Source organism: Peromyscus californicus, unplaced genomic scaffold (genome assembly GCF_007827085.1).
Source record: "Peromyscus californicus insignis strain IS unplaced genomic scaffold, ASM782708v3 Scaffold_12__1_contigs__length_115047231, whole genome shotgun sequence".
NCBI lineage: Eukaryota > Metazoa > Chordata > Mammalia > Rodentia > Cricetidae > Peromyscus > Peromyscus californicus.
In genome coordinates, this window is record NW_026294413.1 from 80,145,045 (window position 1) to 80,162,768 (window position 17,724).

At 41.7% G+C, this 17,724-nt stretch overlaps 1 protein-coding gene across 2 annotated transcripts in view; it reads left to right on the top strand.

Moving 5' to 3' along the window:
• Window positions 1-17,724, top strand: part of Vcl (vinculin) — a 102,909-nt gene that overhangs the window by 26,247 nt on the left and 58,938 nt on the right. For both annotated transcript variants that reach the window (XM_052733561.1, XM_052733560.1), the window contains exon 2: window positions 7,420-7,490. In XM_052733561.1, coding sequence (XP_052589521.1) covers window positions 7,420-7,490 — 71 coding nt within the window. The remainder of the gene's footprint in view (window positions 1-7,419; window positions 7,491-17,724) is intronic.

The window sequence follows — 17,724 nt, forward strand, 5'->3', positions numbered from 1 at the left end:
CTCGCTTGTGTTTCTCTGAGGGAATTGGGAAGAAAATGGGTGTTGAGGAAGATACTGGCCTGTACTTGTGCCCTATTTTCCTGTTAACTTGGGGGCTGTCCAGAAGACAGCTGTAAGTGTTTGTAAAGCCGATGGAAGAATTTTGAGTTGAGAGAGAGGACGGAGTATTTGCACGTGGAAGCCTTTGCACTTTGGCAGCCCATTCACAGTGTTTTTAAGAGAGGGTTCTGGTGAACCACGCTGCTCTGCTAACATTGATCTATCCTTAATTAACGCACCCAGACTCAGTTGTTGGGTTAGAATGAACAGCTGCTGCCAAGGCAGCCTCGCTTGAGTGCCAGGAAACTATGGCGTTGGATGAGCTTGTTTGACATTAGAACTTGCGGTTAACATTGTTCACCTGCCATTTGACTCACATGCCTGGTCGTATTTGTGCACATATACATTAGTTTATTGAAATTTGTTAGAAGTGGAAACTTTCAACACTAATAGTTTCTCATATTTTATAAATTGTTATGTGCTAAGGGATATTGTTGATAAAGTATGCATTTATTTTCTGGTTTTTTTTTTTGTTTTTTTTTGTTTTTTTTTTTTTAAAGACAAAGTATCACCATGTGTGCCATGCTGGCCTCAAATTCTCTATGTAGCATTGAACTCTCTTTGTATTCCAGGCTAGCCTTAGACTACAATCCTCTTGTCCTAACCTCCGAGTGCTGAGATTATAGGTGTGTGCCATCATGGCAATACATACTCCCCCATCTCCCCCCTCCCCCAAATCTGGAATGCACAGAAAAGGATTCACAAGAAAAAAAAAGAAACTCTGCTTTCCATGATGTGCCTTTCTCCAGTCTAACTTTTTTCATGTGCATAGATACGTAATTGGGGGACAATAGAATGTTTCATGACTAGTGCAATAGGCATTTTAGGTAAAGTTCATGCAATTAGGGAGCTAGCCTAATGCACTGTACTGATTAAAATTGAATCTTGTTAAAGTTAGTGAACACAACAGCAGCCAAGTAGTTAATGAGTGAGACAGGTCAACTATGGGACACTAAGGAGTTAGGAGGACTGTTGTAGAACAGTATAGGCCCTGACAAGTTATCATCATCTCTAGTTTATTGTCTTGTGGAAATATGACTTAACATAGTCAGATTTTTCTAATTCTCAAGGAAGCCAAGAGATCAGAATTACTTGTTAATGTGAAAATTCTCCCATAGTTTCAGACTCTGGTGAGCATCTCACAGTAGGAAGGACGGATAGATCCAAATATTGCTTGCCCATGGTCTTTAACAGTTTTTTTCTGAGACTGAGTCTTTCTCTGAGACTCATACTAGCCTTACATGCAACAGGTAGTTCTCTTGCCTTGGCCTTGGAGTTCTGGGATGACAGGTATGAGTCCCCACACCTATCTGTACTAACTGTTGCCTGTTAGTGTTGTTGGCTCTTCATTTATTTCCTTGTGGCTTCTAGAGACACCTCACTGTTACTTTCAAATCCCTTCTCCAGCCCAGGTAAACAGTGTCATCTGAATAGTCCTTTCCCTCCAAGCTCTGGCTTTCTCTCTGTTCCTGTTGACTTGGACTCTTGAGCCAGGAGCAAGAACGTCACCCTAGATTTCTTTCCTATCCTCTACTCTTAATCTATGGAGTAAGTGTCATGTAGATGCATCTTTTCATCTGCAGTCTTGTCTCCAGCCATATACTGCTGGTTGATTGTGATTGGTTGGTCATGAATGATTGGCCTTGTGGGTTGTGGCAGTGTAAAGGCTTACATTAAGATCCTATTGTCTAGCTGAGTATGGTGATGCACACCCTTAATTCCAGCCCTCCAGAGGTAGAGTCTGGGCGGGGGGGGATCTCTGTGATACCAAGGTCACCCTGCTCTCAAGGTCATCCTAATTGTTATAGTGAGTTCTAGGCCAGTCAGAGCTACATAGTGAGACCTTGTATTAAAAGGAAGGAAGGGAGGGAGGAAGGAAAAAAAAAGAAGGGAGGGAGGGAGGGAAGGAGGGAGGAAACTTGTTGTCTAAACATTGTCTCACTGCGTAGCACAGGCTGGATTCTTACCTCACAGTCCTCCTGCCTCATTAAAGATTACGACCACCATGGCTGCCACCTTACCACCTTTTGTAAAGCGCTGTAGTTACCACTTATACTGTACAAATTGGTAATATGAAGAGTCCTCTCTGCTGTGTTTTTTCATAACCATTTTCCTGTATTTACTGGAGCTAAGGGAGACATTTGTATTGACATGTTTTTCAGTCTAGGGGGTGACGTGGTCAGCCACCCCTCCCTTTTTTTTTTCCTGGAAGGAAACCAATCATCCTACAGTTCTGAACTTGAGTAGGTTGTGATGAAAAGAGTAATAATAACAATAGCAGAAGACAAAAGCCTTCTTATATAGAATTTTTGAGCGGAAAGTCACATATTGAACAAAAGATATTTAAATTACAGAACAACTTCCTTTAAGAGCTTTCAGAAGAAACCAGGCTTCCTGCCAAGTCCCCTGAAGCTGCTCCCAGGCCTGTTTCTCGTTCATGCCACTAGTTCAGTTTATATGGCCAAGGATGTGTCGTTCCCTTTTCTCTTCTACCACCTAGGTGACACATAGTTGGCAGGGAGCATCTGATCATTGGATTGATTATAAATCAGGTCTTAAGAACAGTGGCTAGCAGTGGACAAATCTATCGAAATTTGGAAGTGAAAACGAGCATTCACTATAAAGTTAGATAATTCTGAATGTGTTATTTTAGAATAGTGACCAGACAACTTGCTCAGAACTTCATGTAAGAACTATTTAATATTTTCCCTGCATTTACATTTTAGTAATGATTTTTAATTGTGTATATGTGTCTGTGTATGGGTAAGTGCACAAATGTAGGTGTACACAGAGGCCAGGGGTGTTGGAGACACCTGGAGCTGGAGTTACAAGTAGTTGTGAGCCACCTGATATGGGTACTGGGAATTGAACTCAGATCCTCTGGAAGAACAGCAAATTTAACTTAACTGTTGAGATATCTCTCAAACCCCTGAATTTTTATTTTTTAGTAGAAAATTTCTGTTTATTTGCTTTCAAATATTATAATTACAATAGTATTGCTTTAATTTACCATTAAATATTTGGTAGTCCAGAAATAATTCATTTACCTTAATATTTTCATTATTAATAAATTATTAGCGTTCATTACCAACTTTACTGCTACATTTTTAACACTTTAATTAAAAGATCTTTATTTTATTATTATGATGATGATGATGATGGTGCATGTGTGCACCAGTGTGTGTGTGTGTGTGTGTGTGTGTGTGTGTGTGTGTCTCAGCAAGAGGCCAGGAGGGAATTGGATCATCTGGAGCTGGAGTCACAGGTGGTTGTGAAATTGTTGACAAGGATGCTGGAATGTGAACTTAGGTCCTTTGGATGAGCAGACAGTGCTCTTAATCACTGAACCATCTCTCTAGCCCCTGAAGGCACTTAGGTCACAGTGGTGGAAGAAGCAATTAAAGGAAAAGTAATTTAATAAGTTAACTGAGGTCACAGACTTTTATTAGCTAATATGGAACAATAAACGAAGTAGCATATTCTGTCATGTATCAGCCTTTGGCTTAGCAGGCCAGGTGTTTTGGTGAGCTGTAGAGGTGTAAGATACATCACTGACCTGTGGGGAATCTTAAACCTTCTAAAACTGGACTTATAAACACTGAACATAAATCTTCAAAAGCTGAGCTTGTCTCCCAACTCTTCCTATTATCTCATTCTTAAGTTACTCATCAACCTTTTTTATGTCTTTACCAAATGATCTCTTTACAAAAGAAAGAGCTAGACCTGGAACTTAGCATTGAGGTGGAGAAGAAAAGGATTGCATAGCTCAACCAGAAAAATGAGCCCAGGCAAGGGTTCAGTCAGGTGTGTTTGAGTACATGGTTTACAGAATCAGAAAGACCGGCTGGACTGGTGGCAGCTAAGGAAACGATCTAGAGAAGACAGAGTTAGGCTGCCTTGACCTACAAGGTCTACTGCAGGGCTGTCATCCTCTGTTCTGCTTCTCGACAGTTCAGTGTTCTGTTAAATAAGTATCATGAAGTCCAGGACATCCAAAGAAGCTAGTTTCCAAGGGTAGAATGGGCCATAATGATGTCTCCTGATCTGTGAACAACTGATAAAGCCTTTCTTTCTTTCTTTTTTTTTTTTTTTGGTTTTTTGAGACAGGGTTTCTCTGAGTAGCTTTGCGCCTTTCCTGGGACTCACTTGGTAGCCCAGGCTGGCCTCGAACTCACAGAGATCCGCCTGGCTCTGCCTCCCGAGTGCTGGGATTAAAGGCGTGCGCCACCACCGCCCGGCTCTGATAAAGCCTTTCTAGGCAAACCAAAGACAAAACTTTGAGATCTGAAGCCACCAAGCAAGAGATGACAGGAAATACATTTCCTCCAGTCTCCCCGTGACCATGCAGCCAGTTTCTATGGCACCCATGTTTTTTAAATGAAAACACAACAGAACAGACAAGAAGGAGACTAGGTAGGACAGGTTTGTGTGTATGACACAGGGTCTCAGCAGGGTATCAGGGTGGCGTCTTCCAACTCCGGTCTCCTGAGCAGCATGGCCCCGATCTTCAGCATGAGATCAACTTCAGAGTCTCAGCTCTAGTATTATTTCTTTAGAACAAACTGTTTTGTCTGCTTTTATTTATTTTTAAAATTTTATTTTATGTGTGTGTGTTTTGCCTGTGTGTGTATATCTATGTACCATGTTTATCTGTGTTTGGAGTATCCCACCACTCCTGGGTTATGCTGTGCTGAGGATCAAACCCAGGGCTTCCAGCATGCAAGGCAGGCACTCTACCAACTGAGGCACATCCTCAGACTATTTATTTGTGGCTGTCTGTCTGACCCCACTAGAATGTAAGTTCCACAGAGGCAGGAAACCTACTGTCTGCTTCATCTTTAGTACCTGGAGCAGTGTCTGACGTGTGATTTTCTCCTCCCTCTTCCATAGTCTGTTTCTCCGTCCCTCTGCTCCCTGTGCATACATTGAAGGACTCTCCATGTGCCAACACTGAATATTCCTTCAACTCCGTTATACTGAGTATGAACCAGTGACGTCGTGCTTGAACTTTGTCTTTTACTTCCTGGAATCGTGGCCCACAGCTTTTTGAATGGCTGTTTTCAGCTGGCAAACAGAGTGAACAACACATCTGGAAATAGTCTGTCATATTTGATCTGAGAAACTCTAAAACCAGCTGCCGATTTGAAAGGCTTTTATTATGCTACAGACAGTCTATTGTCTACAGAAGCGCTGGCTCTTACACAGTGCTGTGTGATGCTTTTTCTGAGCTATTAACTTGATAAAAAAAAAAAAAACTTGTCTTCAGTAATTTATGCATGACTTGTATTCCCTAAGAATAGTTTATTGTAGCTTTTTCTTTAGCTGATTTATTGTGCATTTAGGGATTTTTCTTGCCCACTTTTTTCAGCTTTCTTTTTTTTCCCCCCTGCTCCAGACAGGGTTTCTCTGTGTAGCCATGACTGTCCTGAAACTCACTCTGTAGCTGGCCTTGAACTCACAGAGATCCGCCTGCCTCTGCCTCCCGAGTGCTAGAATTAAAGGCATGTGCCACCACCGCCGAGCTTCACTTTTTTCTTTAAACTCAAAAGTTAAATGGCTAAGTAAGATTAAGATGCTCCTTAATGAGGGCTTAAGAAATTTCACATTTCTGTACTGTAATGTGGTTTAACTTTGTTACTGAGCATACCTAAGTAGATTTATGCTGGACACATTGTTTGCCTCTTGCAATTAACAACCTAAAAATTATATTTAAAAAATGTTGAATTTCTTTTTTTCTGAGCTGGGAATTGAACCTGAGACCTCGTATGCACCAGCCCAGTGCTTTAACACTGAGCCACAGCTGCAGACCTGTTTTGTGATTTTAGATTGGCCTGGAGCTCACTCCGTAGCCCAGGGTATGCACTTGTCACTGCCTGCCTTTGCTTCCTGACGGCTGAGATGACAGGTGTGAGCCACCATACCTAGCCGTGGTTCCTTTAAGTGAAGTAGGAGGTCAGAAGTATTTTCCTGCAACACCGAGTCTATAAACCATATTGGCCTTCCTCCAAATTAAGGTGTGTCTTAATTTGCTTAACTGTTTCTGTTCCGTAAGTTATTTTAAAAGGATCTGGCTGTTAAGAATAACATCATAGTGAATACTTTTGTGAATATTGTAATTATCACATTTGGTGATAACTGCTTGTAAGGTCTAGTCTCTTAATTTGGAGTTCTTAGTTGGGACAATTTTTATGTTTCATAAGATACAGAAGCAAATGCCAAAAGAGAATGTGCAAGTTTATATTGCTACTTGCAGAGTGTGGAACTATTACATTGTTGGCATTCAAAAGTGTATATTATTTCTTTTTCAAGTTTTTTTTTTTTTTTTTTTTTTTTTTTTTTTTTTTTCGAGACAGGGTTTCTCTGTGTAGCTTTGCGCCTTTCCTGGAACTCACTCTGTAGACCAGGCTGGCCTCGAACTCACAGAGATCCACCTGCCTCTGCCTCCCGAGTGCTGGGATTAAAGGCGTGCGCCACCACCGTCCAGCATCAAGTTGTTCTTTAATTATGGAAAAGCATGTTATTTTCAGGTTTACACGCACACACACACACACACACACACACACACACACACACACACATACGTGTTACTATCAAAGTTGCATGTTTTCTTGTTTGATTTCTAGTATCAGAGTCAGAATGTCATCAGATATTTCTTCCAGTCTCTCCCCTCCCCTCTCCCTGCCAAGTCTATTTGTGTGCATATATTTTGTATGTTCACTTCAGTCTGCTTAAGTTGTGCACTTTATGTCGCCCTTTAGAGATGTTTCTCCAGTGTAGCATATGCATGTGTGTTTTCAACAGGTTTCTCCATTCTCTCGCCATTTTTAGTGATGCCCCCAAGATACTCTAGAGATGTGGTAACTTCATATTGTTTTCTAATTATATTGTGAAAACGTCATGGGAACAATCCTTTTTTCTCCCCTTTGAGACAAGTTCTCATGCATCCTAGGCTGGCTTTGTACTTACTATGTGGATAAGGATGACCCTGAATTCCTGATCCTTCTGTATCCATCTCCTAAGTATTGGAGTTATAGCTGTGCGCCACCCCGCCTAGTTTGATGGATCTTAATAATTGAAAATCCAAGAATTATGATGTAGATTATGGAGGGCTTTTTGTTGTGGTGTTGTTGTTTTGACTAGTACTCTGTCTAGGCTGGCCTTAAACTGGTAACAGTCTTGCCTCAGCCTCTTGAGTGATGGGATTGCAGGTGTATGCTGCCATACCTGGACTCATCATGTTAAAGTATGTTTGAGACATGCGTAAGTGCAATGTACTGACAGTCTGAGAACTTAGGCTTGACTCATGTCTTCCTCTTGTAGGTTGGAAAAGAGACAGTTCAGACCACCGAGGACCAGATTTTGAAGAGAGATATGCCACCAGCATTTATTAAGTGAGTAACTAAAGCATTTGTTACTAAATAGAATAATACTCTGGTCAGAAAAAGTAAATTGATTCCAAGAGCTACTTCTGGTGTGTGTGTGTGTGTGTGTGTGTGTGTGTGTGTGTGTGTGTGTGTGTGTGTGTGTGTGTGTCTGTCTGTCTGTCTTCATGCACATGTGTTCATGTGTCTGTGAAGGTCAAAAATAAAATAAATCCTAAAGAAAAGAGACCCCCCCATTTTGTTTTTTTTTCATGGATGACCCCTTTCTCTTGCTGTTCTTGTATAAACTTTTTTTCAGAGTAGCTCCATAGCCCTATTTGATGAGGAGACTGTGAATTAATAAATATGGAAGGAAGGATAGAATTAGAAAGTCATCATTGTATATATTTCAGTGAAACAGTTACTCCTGTAAGGTTAATCAGAGGCTGAAGCCCGGAGGTTTGAACCTTTATTGTACCAGGAGGCAAAACCCTGGTTCTCCATGAGAACATGAGAAAAGCCAGTGTGTTTGTATGATCAACTGAAAAGTACTGAGCAGTTTATTTAAAAAGTGTATCACTTAATTAGCTACACTGAGATTTTATTGTAGCTTAAAGCCCAAACAAGATGAATGTCGTTGTCAACTCTGGAGGCAAGAAAATACACTAAAATTTAAAACAGTATGATTATGTTTTTCTTGCTTTTCTTTAGGATGTAAGGAAGCAGAAAATAGATGTCTTGGCTTGAAGGGAAAGGGACAGAGGGAAACAGATGGAAGCAATTAATTACATCCTTGGAATTGTTGAGTAGGACATTCTTTGGGGCTATTTGGTTGATGTTTGGATGTTTCCAGGGCATTACTGACCTAAGCTTCCTTTGTAGTCTGCGGTGTGTGGATCTGAATGGTGACTGCTTCTTAGGCAGCACAAGGAAGGAGCTAAGTTTAGAAGTTCACTCTTAGCTTCACTTTCTGGAATGGGAGGATGCCAAGGCAGCAGAAGACAAAGATTCTCGGCCAGGGGTAGGTTCCTACTTGAACCATCTCGTCTGTATTTAAAGAACTTTCAGGGAAGGATAGGCCATTTCAGGGTTTGGAGTAAGTCTCAAGATCAAATCACTGGCTTATGTGACAGGGAATATTGCAAAGTGAGTTTAATATTAGTTAAAAGTGACACACAGGTTGAACACTTTCCAGTTTAAAAAAAAAAAAAAGACTCCCTCCCCCCCAAAAAAAACCCTTAAGAAAAGAACTATTTTTGATCTCAAGCATTTTAGATAGGGAATACTCAACCTGGGTTTAAATTGTATTTGGCATTGAGGGACTTGCAGTGCTCAGGGCATTCCTTTTTGTAAAAGAACCATTTAAAGGCAGGGTGTGGTGGCAAACATACTTAATCTCAGCATTCAGGAGGCAGAGGCAGGCAGATTTTTATGAGCTCGGAGTCAGTCTGGTCTATATAGCGAGTTCTGGGACAGCCAGGGCTACATAGTGAGACCCTGTTTCAGAAAAAAACAAAACCAGAGCAAACCCAAAAAACAAAGACATTTTCGTACAGAACAAGAATTGCATGACACAGCAAGTCTTTCTTGTGGGTAGAACAAGTTCCCTGGCCTCTGACCACGTTGGAAAATAAGCTCACCGTTCACCAAGTTTACCCAAGGTTGGAATCATAGCCACACTGCTGTGCAAGGCTGTTTAGCTGCAGTAGGAATCGTCTTGGGCCTCATAAACTTTGGGAGGGCCGCAGCCGTGGTGTGCTGTTAAAGTATTAGACTCACCTCTTGAGAAGTCAGCTGTCCTTTAGAAACTGTCAGCAGGCGTGACAGCTCTTTCGTTCCATGTTATATTTTTTATTTTCATCAATCATCATCAGCAGCTGAGCACTAATTAATATTTATATGTAACTGATTGATTAATGGTTTAGACACACTCATTGGTTAATTATTGATTGCCTTCTGTTTGTCTAGCATGCTCTTTGCTACAGAGAATAGCAGTTCTTACCAGGATACAGTGAAAAATCCTCTGTGAAAGATATTATAAGTAGTTTATTAGTAGTAAAAAAAAACCCACAAAATTTACCAATAACTGTACTTAAAAAAATATTGAGGGCGAGAGAGATGGCTTAACAGGTAAGAGCACTGACTGTTCTTCTTCTTCTTTTTTAATTTATTTATCTTTTTATTTTATGTGCATTGGTATTTTACCTGCATGTATGTCTGTGTGAGAGTGTCAGATCTTGGAGTTACAGACAGTTGTGAGCTGCCATGTGGGTGTTGGGAATTGAACCCTGGTCCTCTGGTAAAGCAGTTGGTGCTCTTAACCACTGAGCCATCACTCCAGCCCCCTGGCTGCTCTTCTCAAGGACCTGGATTTCATTCCTAGCACCCACATGGTAGCTCACAACCACCTGTAACTCCAGTTCTAGGGCATTAGAGACTCTTCTGGCTCCCAAAGGCACCAGGCAGCGTTATGTGTAAAGTGCACAGACAATGTACAGACAGAACACCCATATACGTAAAATCAAAACAAATATGAAACTTCAGGAGGTAGGAGCAGGTGTGGTTGGGAAGCAGAAAATGAATTCAGTCACACATCCCTCTCATCACTGCTTACTGTTTTTGTTGTTGTTTTTCTTTCACTCTCACTGAAGTGTAATTCACTATTTTGCTTTTTATATGATTCCTTTACTGGAAGAGGAATGAGTGGACTTACAGCCTTTATACCTGGGAATTGCACATAGTTCCAGACACACACATGGGAGCAGTCTCACATGAAGCTCTTCTGGCTTTGAATTCAAGATTCTTCTTCCTCCGCTTCCTGAGCAAGTAGTTGGATTACAGGTTTTTATTTCCCCCTGTGTGTCAAAGAGAAACAGAAAGTGGAGATATTTTGAGAACTCTCAAGTTCAGGAGCTGTGATACAAATGGACTTCATAAAAAGAACTGCCAGTGTAGGCATGCGTAGTAGAAGGAGGTGTCATGTATGACCTGAGACTTGGGAGAATAGAGGTGGAGAAGGCAGATTACTCTGGATGTAATAAGTGGTGGGTGTGTCGTGGAGGCCCGTGAGAAGAAGACTGGTAACGGTGGAGGTGGCAGGAAGAAGTCTAGTGAGGAGGTTTGGGCCCAGGGATGGTGGTCCTTGAAAGCCTGGCTGGGGAATTTAGAGCTGGCAGAGAAGAAGAAGCTTTGCAGTTTTTGAGCCACAGGACGACAGCATGAAAGTGACTTTTCAGCAAGATTCATAGCCTGATTTAGAGTGGATACTAGGTGTCAGTGCTAAAATGAAGGAGAATAAGTTGTGTGTCAAACTGGCCAGATTCACTTTTTGTCGGTGTGGACTTGTTTCACGCTGATTCTTTATAGGTGAGAAATGTTTATAAAATCTGCCTTATGTTTTAGTTAGGGTTTCTGTTGCTGCAAGAAAACACCATGACCAAAAAGCAAGTTGGGGAGGAAAGGGTCTATTCAGCTTACACTTCCACATCACATGCCTAAGGAAGTCAGGACAGATAAACGGGGCAGGAACCTGGAGGCAGGAGCTGGTGCAGAGGCCATGGAGAGGTGCTGCTTACTAGCTTAGTATCCATGGCTTCCTCACCCTGCTTTCTAATAGAATCCAGGACCACCAGCCCAGGGACGGCTCCACTCACAATGGGCAGTATCATCCCCCATTGATCACTAATTAAGAAAACGCCTTACAGCTGGATCTTATGGAAGCTTTTCTCAATTGATTTTCCCTTCTTTCACATAACTCACTTTACATGTCAAGTTGACATAAGACCAGCCAGCACACCTTGGGAAAAAATGCCTTTGTAGAATACAGTAGAACATCATTCTTTTTTTTGTTTTTTGTTTTTTTGTTTTTGATTTTTGTTTTTTGAGACACTGTTTTACGGTGTAGCCCTGGCTGTCCTGGAACTCATTTTGTAGACCAGACTGGCCTCAAGCTCATGGAGATCCACCTGCCTCTGCCTCCCAAGTGGGAAGTTCACTCCTATTTCTGCAGTAGAACAGAAACAGAAGGAAGTCAGTCCTGGGCCTTGTCTAAGGCTGCTTAGTGCCCCAGTGTTCTCAGGGCATCACTGTGGTCTGTGTATGAACTCCAGTGTTCTCAGAGCATCACGGTGGTCTGTGTATGAACTCCAGTGTTCTCAGGGCATCACAGTGGTCTGTGTATGAACTCCAGTGTTCTTGGGTCATCACTGTGGTCTGTGTATGAACTCCAGTGTTCTTGGGGCATCACTGTGGTCTGTGTATGAACTCCAGTGTTCTTGGGGCATCACTGTGGTCTGTGTATGAACTCCAGTGTTCTTGGGGCATCACTGTGGTCTGTGTATGAACTCCAGTGTTCTCAGGGCATCAATGTGGTCTGTGTATGAACTCCAGTGCTCTCAGGGCATCACAGTGGTCTGTGTATGAACTCCAGTGTTCTCAGGCATCACTGTGGTCTGTGTATGAACTCCAGTGTTCTTGGGGCATCACAGTGGTCTGTGTATGAACTCCAGTGTTCTCAGGGCATCACAGTGTTCTATGTATGAATTCCAGTGTTTTCAGGACATCACTGTGGTCTGTGTATGAACTCCAGTGTTCTCGGGCATCACAGTGGTCTGTGTATGAACTCCAGTGTTCTCAGGGCATCACTGTGGTCTGTGTATGAACTCCAGTGTTCTCGGGCATCACTGTGGTCTGTGTATGAACTCCAGTGTTCTCAGGGCATCACAGTGGTCTATGTATGAACTCCAGTGTTTTCAGGACATCACTGTGGTCTATGTATGAACTCCAGTGTTCTTGGGGCATCACAGTGGTCTGTGTATGAACTCCAGTGTTCTCAGGGCATCACTGTGGTCTGTGTATGAACTCCAGTGTTCTCGGGCATCACTGTGGTCTGTGTATGAACTCCAGTGTTCTTGGGGCATCACTGTGGTCTGTGTATGAACTCCAGTGTTCTCAGGGCATCACAGTGGTCTGTGTATGAACTACAGTGTTCTTGGGGCATCACAGTGGTCTGTGTATGAACTCCAGTGTTCTTGGGCATCACAGTGGTCTTGTGTATGAACTCCCTGAAGGGAGCAGAGTGCACATTTTCTGCTGGCAGGCAAATGCTGCCGCATGGGGACTGGGAAGTATCACCTTCTGCCTCATTGCTGCTCCGAACAGCCTGTTGGTAACTGTCAAAGCTTGGATTGATTTTCCAGCTTGGATTGTCTTTGAAACATACTGGGATATCTAGACCTGCTGAATAAAACAAGCTGTGTGAGAGAGCGCTCTGTGCTCCATGCATTCATCATGTTTCCCCCGAGAAGCACCTTGTTTTCATCCTTAAACTCTACCAGCTGGCGTAATTTTGGCACCTACCTGTAAGATTTTAACAGAGTTTGTATTAATGTACAAAGAATACATTTTAAAGTGATTAAAACATACTTAGATCTAGTTTAGGTCTTTTCGGCCCAAGGTAAAGAGTGTTTTGTTTTATATTACCAGCACTTACATTTAGATTTTCTTTTCTTTTGATCTTGAGAACCCAAACAAAATTGTCTTGTAATTTGTATTTTTAAACCCACTTGTTGATTAAAGTGCAGAGACTCATTGATTTCTTTAGAACTATTTTTTTTATTGTGGTAGTCATTGCCACTTGTTTGCCTGCGGCTACTGTGTGCTTCTGATGTTTCAGGGTTTGTTTGTTTTTAAACTTGAGATTTTTGTGGTCCTTTCCATTACTATTATAAGAAGGCTTTTGTCTCTTCAGCTGGATGTTCAAGTTTTGTGAGGTCATGTCTGCCAGCTGCCTCACTGCATTTTTGACCCAGAGCAAGCACTCTCATTTTAAATAGCTCCCCTTTGGACTTGCTGTGTTAAACATAGCTGTGTACTGCTGTTTTGGACTGACTTCCTTAAAAATAATTTGTGAAGCTTTCAGTCTTCTCATTAGTAACAGAGCTGTCCTATTTAATTTGTAGACAAGTTCTAAAGAGGTAGACATGGGTTCAATCTTTGGTTTACTTTACCCCACATGATTGAGAAGTGAGCAAATAAAACATTAGGCATGTGTTGTGTTTCCATTGTCTACAGAATAATCAAAAGATTGAAAAGATCTCAGAGGGCCCAGAAGCTCACATATATTTACTGAGATGTATATGCATATATTATCATGTAATTTTGAGAATACCAATGTTGATGTTCTGCCCATTTAAAATTAGCTCTCACTTTTGAGGTGGGGTCTCATGTGGACTAGGTTCACTTGGAGTTGGCTATGTAGCCGAAGCTGGCCTAAAATCCTGATCCTGAGGTTGCAGGTACATACCACCAGTAACAAACCCATTTTATAGGTAAAATGACTAATCTTTGACAAACTGACTCACTCAAGATCACACCATTACTTATTGCAGATTCCATGGTTTCCCAGGGTATGTTTCTTTTACTGTCTGACATTCCAGAGCTAGGCTGACCCACCCTTGGACAGTACCCTTGTTTTGTTCTGAGAGACAGGGTCTTACTGTGTAGCCCTGGCTGGCTTAGAACTTGCTATGTAGCTATGTAGGCCAGCCTAGCTTTACATTTAAATTCACTTGCCCCTACTTCCCGAGTTCAGGGATTAAAGTTGTGCACCACTTTTTTTTTTTTTTTTTTTTTTGGTTTTTCGAGACAGGGTTTCTCTGTGTAGCTTTGCGCCTTTCCTGGAACTCACTTGGTACTCCAGGCTGGCCTCGAACTCACAGAGATCCGCCTGGCTCTGCCTCCCGAGTGCTGGGATTAAAGGCGTGCGCCACCACCGCCCGGCATGCACCACTTTTAAAAGATTACGATTTATTCTTTTCCTAAGTGTTTCAAAAAAAAGAGAGAGAGAGAGAGAAAAGAAAAGAAAAAGTACAGATGTAACTTGTGATGTATTTCGCTATCTTAATCCTTGTTTATTATTTGTGTGCATGTGTGTAGTATATGGTATAGTGTGAGTGCGGGCATGTGCTTGCCATAGTGGGTGTGAGGTCAGAGGACAGTTTGAGGTCTTGGTTTCCTCTGTCTTACTGAGGCAGGGTCTCCTTTGTTTCTGACCTGCTGCTGCTCTTGTGAGCTTTGGGGTGATTCTTCAGAGAGATGCAAGCTGCCACCTCCTCTCGCTCTTCTAGTGGGCGCCAAGGCTATAGCTCAGGCTGTCAAGGCTGCACAGCACGTGCTGTACTGCACTCTCCATCTCCTGGCTCCTCTGTCCTGTAATTCTCAAACTGTAAAGAGTCAAGCACTAACCTTTTAAGGACTGAAGGATCACAGATACTACCGACTAAGTGACTCATCTTCTATTGAGACTGTTGACTGCCTCAGCGTTTCCCTGGAAAATCAGGGTTGGGGGGATGACTCATTGGGGAAAGTACCTGCTGTGTGAGCATGAGGAACTGAGTTGGGATCCTCAGCACCTACCTAAAGGGTTGGGTATAGTGGTATGTACCTGTAATCCCAACTCTGGGGGGCAGGAGGTAGAGACCGGAGAGTCTGGGTGGCCTGCTGACTGGGTAGCCAATCGAGTTGAGTAGGGTTGAGGAAGACACTCACATGATAACTTCTGGCTTCTCTCTCTCTCTCTCTCTCTCTCTCTCTCTCTCTCTCTCTCTCTGTCTCTCTCTCTCACTCACACACACACACACACAAACTCACACACTCACACACTCATGCATGCATATACACACGGAATAAATTAAACAAATAAAACAAAGCAAATAGAAACACCCAAAACAATCAGGTACACGTATTCCTTTAATTATTACCTTGACTTTTCCAATATAGGTCTAGTCGCAGATTAAGAAATTCATTCTCAAAGTTTAAAGTTTGTATGTTTGTTTTTCCTGGAATTGTTTAAAATCTTTACTGTTCTTCACATAGCAGAACCAAAGGAACCCCGTGAAACGGCTCCATTTCTCCGATTCCGTGTATGAACTGGTTGTTATTTAATCTACTTCATTTTGTTTATGAGGCAGCCCAGACTCAAGCTCAGGAACTTGTTGAAAGTAGCTCAGTGCAGGCGTGGGAGAGGGTCCTAACCCGGGGCTGTCTGACTGTAAGGTGCGTGCTAAGACACAGTCTCCCTCTGTGTGAGAATGCTCTCTGACAGTAGAAGATGTAAAATGTCTGGAAAGGTGAGGTGGGGTTTGGTGATGGTTAGCGTCCTGCTGTAGTCTCTAAATTTTTTTTTATTGATTTCTTCAAATAATCCCAATTATTTTAATGCATGACAGCTATTTTTCTCCTTCAGTCTATATTTTCTGTGCATGGTAAGACTTATTTTGTTGTGCTGGGGATGAAACCCAGGGACTTACGATGTAATAGTCAGTCATTCTTCCGCTGAATTAATACCTTTAGCCTCTATGACTTTAAAACACACGAAGAACCCATGACAGCTTATTTTTATATTTAATGTTTTTTTCGGTATCCATTGAGGAATCACGATTTTTATCCTTTACTGTATTATGATGGTCTCTAGCCTGCTACATGAATGTAAATTTTCTGATAGTGAACTATCCTTACTTTTTTGTTTTTCTTTTTTTCTATGTAGCCCTGGCTGTCCTGGAACTCACTTTGTAGATCAGGCTGGCCTCCAACTCACAGAGATCCACCTGCCTCTGCCTCCTGAGTGCTGGGATTAAAGGCATGCACCAGCATTGCCCAGCTCTTTATTTTTTTTTTTTTTAAAGGATAAAGTGTGTTTGTATCGATTGGGGGCTCGAGGCAGGACAGTTGCTAGTTTGAAGCCATCCTGAGCTACATAGGCCACATGGTGAGATCATCTTGCCAAAACAGCAATGCTGAATTGAATTAGGGTGGTGTGCTCCCGCCCCTTCATCTCAGACAGAATCTCACCATGTAGTCCTGGCTGACCTCAGACTGCCCGTCTTCCCTTGTTCCTGCTTCAGTTCTGAGTGCTGGGATGATGTGTGCGAGCCATCATTCCTGATTTAATTATCTGGTGTTTAAATGTTTTTTGTTACGTTTATTTCAGTGTGGGTGTGGGTATGGAGGTCAGAGGATACCTTGCAAGAATCGGTTCTCTCCTTTACCAAGTGGGTTCCAGGCTTAGTGGCAAGTACCTTGACCAGCTGAGCCCTCTTCCTGGTCCTAAGTGGCTGATATTTTAAAGGTCTTCGATTCTTCGTTCATGAACAACCTTGCTCGATAATTTTCTTGATCTGTTCTTGTCCAGCTTTATATCAAGGTTATTTTATTTGCATAAAATAACCTTTTTTTCTTCATTCTTTCAATAGTGTACATAAGATAAAGACTATTCGCTGTTGAAAGTTTGGTAAAACATGTCTAAAGCTCTTTGTGTCTACTGTCCTGGGGAGAAGTCTTGATTAATCATTTAGTTTCTTTCTATGCTTCTTATTTTTTTTTCTTTTTGTGGTATTGGGGGGTCCAACTCATAGCCTTACTTACTATTTGTCTGTTAGAACTGTTAGTTTTTGATTAAAATATGTTAAAATCTCCTACACTAATTTTCTACTTAGGTGTTAGCTTTATATATTTGGAAGTGATGCTGTTGTGCTGTGTTTAAAGTATGTGGTTCTCCTAGGTTCTTTTAATGATGTGTTATTTATTACCTTTTTTAGAATGACTCCAGACTTTCTTTTTTTAAATCCACATGACAGTTATTGGTAGTTGTTTTTGTAAGTGAAAGTATTTCCTCATTGTATTTGTCCCATTACATTTTGTGTGGGGGCATTTAAATTCCTACATTATTGATTACATTATGCTGTAGAATAGTGACTATCAACTTTTTTCCATCAAAAGGACCTTCAAATAATGAGACTTTAACTGCTAATTAAAAGAATGCATTAGAACAAGAAGATAATATGAGTTTAGTAATATTTAAAAATAATTTTTACATCACAGTAGCATCAGCATACATTTGAAAACTATCGGTACTTGTAAAACACACTTGCTTGTATGTTCAGCCTGTCTCTACTCCAACCCTGACTTGAGACAGAAAAGGACTGTAAGAGTCCATGACTTGAGGGTCACAGAGTTCTTCATGGAACCTTGCAAGGTTTAACATTTCTTCTCTGTGCCCTGATGCCAGATTTGCATAGGGCTGGAGGTAGGAGAGAGAGAGTGGGAGAGAAAACATGACATGTTAAGGATTCAAAGGTATGACTCACACGATTTCAAATGAGCTGTTTCCCAACACTTGGACACACAGCCTGGATGGCTGGAATGCTTAGAATAGTCCTATTCCCAGCATTCCCTTTCCTCTTGTGTTATCTCTTGGGGGAAGCCA